The 2805-nt window shown below is 55.6% G+C and overlaps 1 protein-coding gene across 1 annotated transcript; it reads right to left on the reverse strand.

Moving 5' to 3' along the window:
* Positions 1-211: 211 nt before the first annotated feature.
* Ptf1a (pancreas associated transcription factor 1a) lies at positions 212-1891 on the reverse strand. Its single transcript, XM_005082703.3, has 2 exons — positions 1102-1891; positions 212-761 (listed from the first exon to the last, which is right to left on the reverse strand). Exons 1-2 carry the CDS (start codon positions 1874-1876, stop codon positions 562-564), a joined length of 975 nt encoding a protein of 324 aa, XP_005082760.1. The 5' UTR covers positions 1877-1891; the 3' UTR covers positions 212-561.
* Between the last annotated feature and the right edge of the window lie 914 nt (positions 1892-2805).

The following is a 2805-nucleotide window of genomic DNA, read 5'->3' on the forward strand; positions in this document are numbered from 1 at the left end:
GTTGTTACTATTGAGAGCCAGGGTGACAGATTAGTGTCTGCCAGAGAGCTGGAATTTATACTCCCACCTACACCCACTCTCCTCCAGACCAAACCTAAATGAAAGGTAGTTTACTCCTAGATGATTAGGATTTAAGCCAGTTTCTGTCACTTGTAGGCAAGTTAATTCTTTTGAGGATATAGTTACTCCTTTGATTGACTAAACAAACAGCTTATAGAAACACGAGCCAATAGCATTTATTAACAACGCTTAGAAATAAGCCAAATCTGGCATTAAATAAGCATGAAAATTTCTGGCCAGAGTTCTTCCAACAACTCAGTTGTGCCAAAGGTGCTGGGGAAAATCACCCCCTGTCGCATATTATAGAATATCATGATAAATTATATAAATTATATATATTTTAAAAGAGAATCTATTCATTAAACCAACAGAACAATAAATAGATAAATAACAAACAGTTGATTGCCATTAGAAAAATGTGATCTTTAAATTACTTTTACATTATAGGTATTTACACCATACAATATGCACAGAGACACAGTCGACCCAGTGTGAGCTTTCTCAGGACACAAACTCAAAGGGTGGTTCGTTCTCTATGTTGTCAAAAGATTTACTGTTGAGTTTTCTGGGGTCCTCTGGGGTCCACACTTTCGCTGTACGGATAATATTTTGTTCTTTGAGCTGTTTTTCATCAGTCCATGAGAGGGAGTGCCCAGCAAGAGGAGGGAGGCCATAATCCGGGTCACTGGGGGAGGGGGAGCCTGGGAAGGAGAAAGGAGAAAACAGATTGTGAACACCCAACTATGTTCCCAGAAGTCACCCATGGTCCTTTAAGGTCCCCTCTGAAGTCACTGAGACACTTCTCTACTCCACACCTCAAACTCTCAGCGCCCTCTGTCCAGAACCAAAGAAGGCGCACGTCTGGGGAGGACCCACGTCCTCCAAACCCGGGTCAAGTATCAGAATAGAACCGAAAGGTCATCCTCAAGGTTCCTAGTGCCCACCCATGGTCCATCCTCATCAATCAGCCCATGTGTCAGACTTCCTAACACTCTGTGTCCCTTGTCCCCCTCAGCTGATGCTAAACACAGACGCACTTACGGGTGCCTCGGTGGCAAATGATGACCTTCTGGGCTTGGTTACCCGGGCTGTCACCGCTCAGATGCCGGCTGCCACCTGAGCCCCCGCAACCACCTGTGCCACTACCGCGCAGTGGCAGGTCCGCCTGCACCAGCTCGCTGAGGAAGTTGATATAACCGATGGCCAAGCGCAGCGTGTCTACCTTGGAGAGGCGCTTTTCGTAGGGCAGCGTGGGGATATGGGAACGCAGGCCCTCGAAGGCGTCGTTGATGGACTGCATGCGGCGCCGCTCGCGCACATTGGCCGCTTGTCGTAGCTGCTGCAGCTCCGCCTCGGAGCGCACGCGTCGCCGTCGCCGTGCCGCCGCCGCCGCCGCTGCCCGGTTAAGACCACGGAGTCGCGCCCCGGGAGACAGGACCGCAGAGCATGGGTAGGCAAGGCACGAGGGCGGCGAGCCGGGCGAGTAGGGGAAGCTGCCTAGGGAAGCCCCTGCCTCGCAGCAGTAGCCACCGCTGTCCTCGGGCTCGCCAGCGTCCCCCAAAGGCGGCGGGGCAAGCGCGTGCGGGGCGGCCGAGGGCGCGGGCTGCAGCAGCAGGCACGCCCCGTCGCGGTAGCAATATTCGTGCAGTTGGTGGCTGAGGAACTCCACCTCCGCCTGTTCGTCCCCCAGCAGCTCTTCGCCATCCTCCAGCGGGTCCCGAGAGGACTGATCGGTGAAGAAGTCTTCCTCATCGAAGTAAGCAGACGGGAATGTGTCCAGGGCCCCGGGGAAGTGTTCCAGCAGCACGGAGTCCATAACTGCCGCCACCGAGGCCCAGAGGTACTGCTGAACTGCTCCGAGTGAGGCTTTGTGAATGATCCGTGGCAGTTCGGGCAGGTTCCCCCAGCCCCTCCCTCGTGGGGCTGGCTCTGAAGAAGGCTAGGCGGCCACGGGTCCCAGTCCCAGGGTCTCCCTGAAAAGCGCGAGGCCGCTGGCTCTGGCTGGTGCTGGGACTGCACTGGGGAGGGCTGAGACCCGCTTTTTGGAGCTGAGGGCCGGCACGCGAGGATTCTTATAACTACATCCACAGGCGCGTGCCAGGAACCCCGCGCGCCAGCCAATCAGAGCGCGGGAAACGGGCGGGGAGGGGACCCGCAGGACAGGCATCCGCAGGGACGCTGTCCTCAGTTCCCAGCTCCCGCGGCTAAGCGAGGTGTAGCTTCTCCCGCTCGCTCGCTTTCTTTGGTGCTTGCCCAGCGCTCAGCTCGCGGGGATACTTATAGCCTGCAAGGCTCGACTCTGGTCCTCAGTGATGTGCTCCGGATTTCCTTCCATGGGCTGGAAGAGCTACCGAAGGGCCTAGGCTTGAGGGACTGGAGTTCTAGCCAACCAGTCTCTAGCTGGCAGCCTGGGCAATCTCAGGGTGGTTGCACTCAGAGACCGGTTGGAGATGTCTCTTCATATCCGGGACAAGGGTGCTCTAGCCTGGATCAGGTTTGGTGCTTCCATAACATCATCAGACTCTTCAGGACTCCGCAAAGTTTGAGAAGGACGTGCACAGGGCTGGTAGTTACCTATTCCAGATGCAGTGCAGGGAGTAGGTGCATGTAGGGAGCCACGCAGAGTTGGTCTGCCTCTCACTGTCCTGTCCAGCCCCAAGAAAGGAGGATGAACCAGGAGGGGCAGGCTCCAGAGTAGCGCCATGGGGTGTGTTTCTTCCACAAGCAAACCCAGACCCTAGGGGT

The sequence above is a fragment of the Mesocricetus auratus genome, unplaced genomic scaffold, assembly GCF_017639785.1.
Source record: "Mesocricetus auratus isolate SY011 unplaced genomic scaffold, BCM_Maur_2.0 Super-Scaffold_100013, whole genome shotgun sequence".
Lineage (NCBI taxonomy): Eukaryota > Metazoa > Chordata > Mammalia > Rodentia > Cricetidae > Mesocricetus > Mesocricetus auratus.

What these genes read in the sequence shown, in the direction of transcription:
- Ptf1a (XM_005082703.3), bottom strand. Translation starts at nt 1,876, where the DNA reads ATGGACTCCGTGCTGCTGGAACACTTCCCCGGGGCCCTGGACACATTC. An exon ending in CATTTGCCACCGAGGCACCC is followed by an intron (nt 762 to 1,101) that starts GTAAGTGCGTCT and finishes TCTCCTTCCCAG; the next exon opens with GCTCCCCCTCCCCCAGTGAC.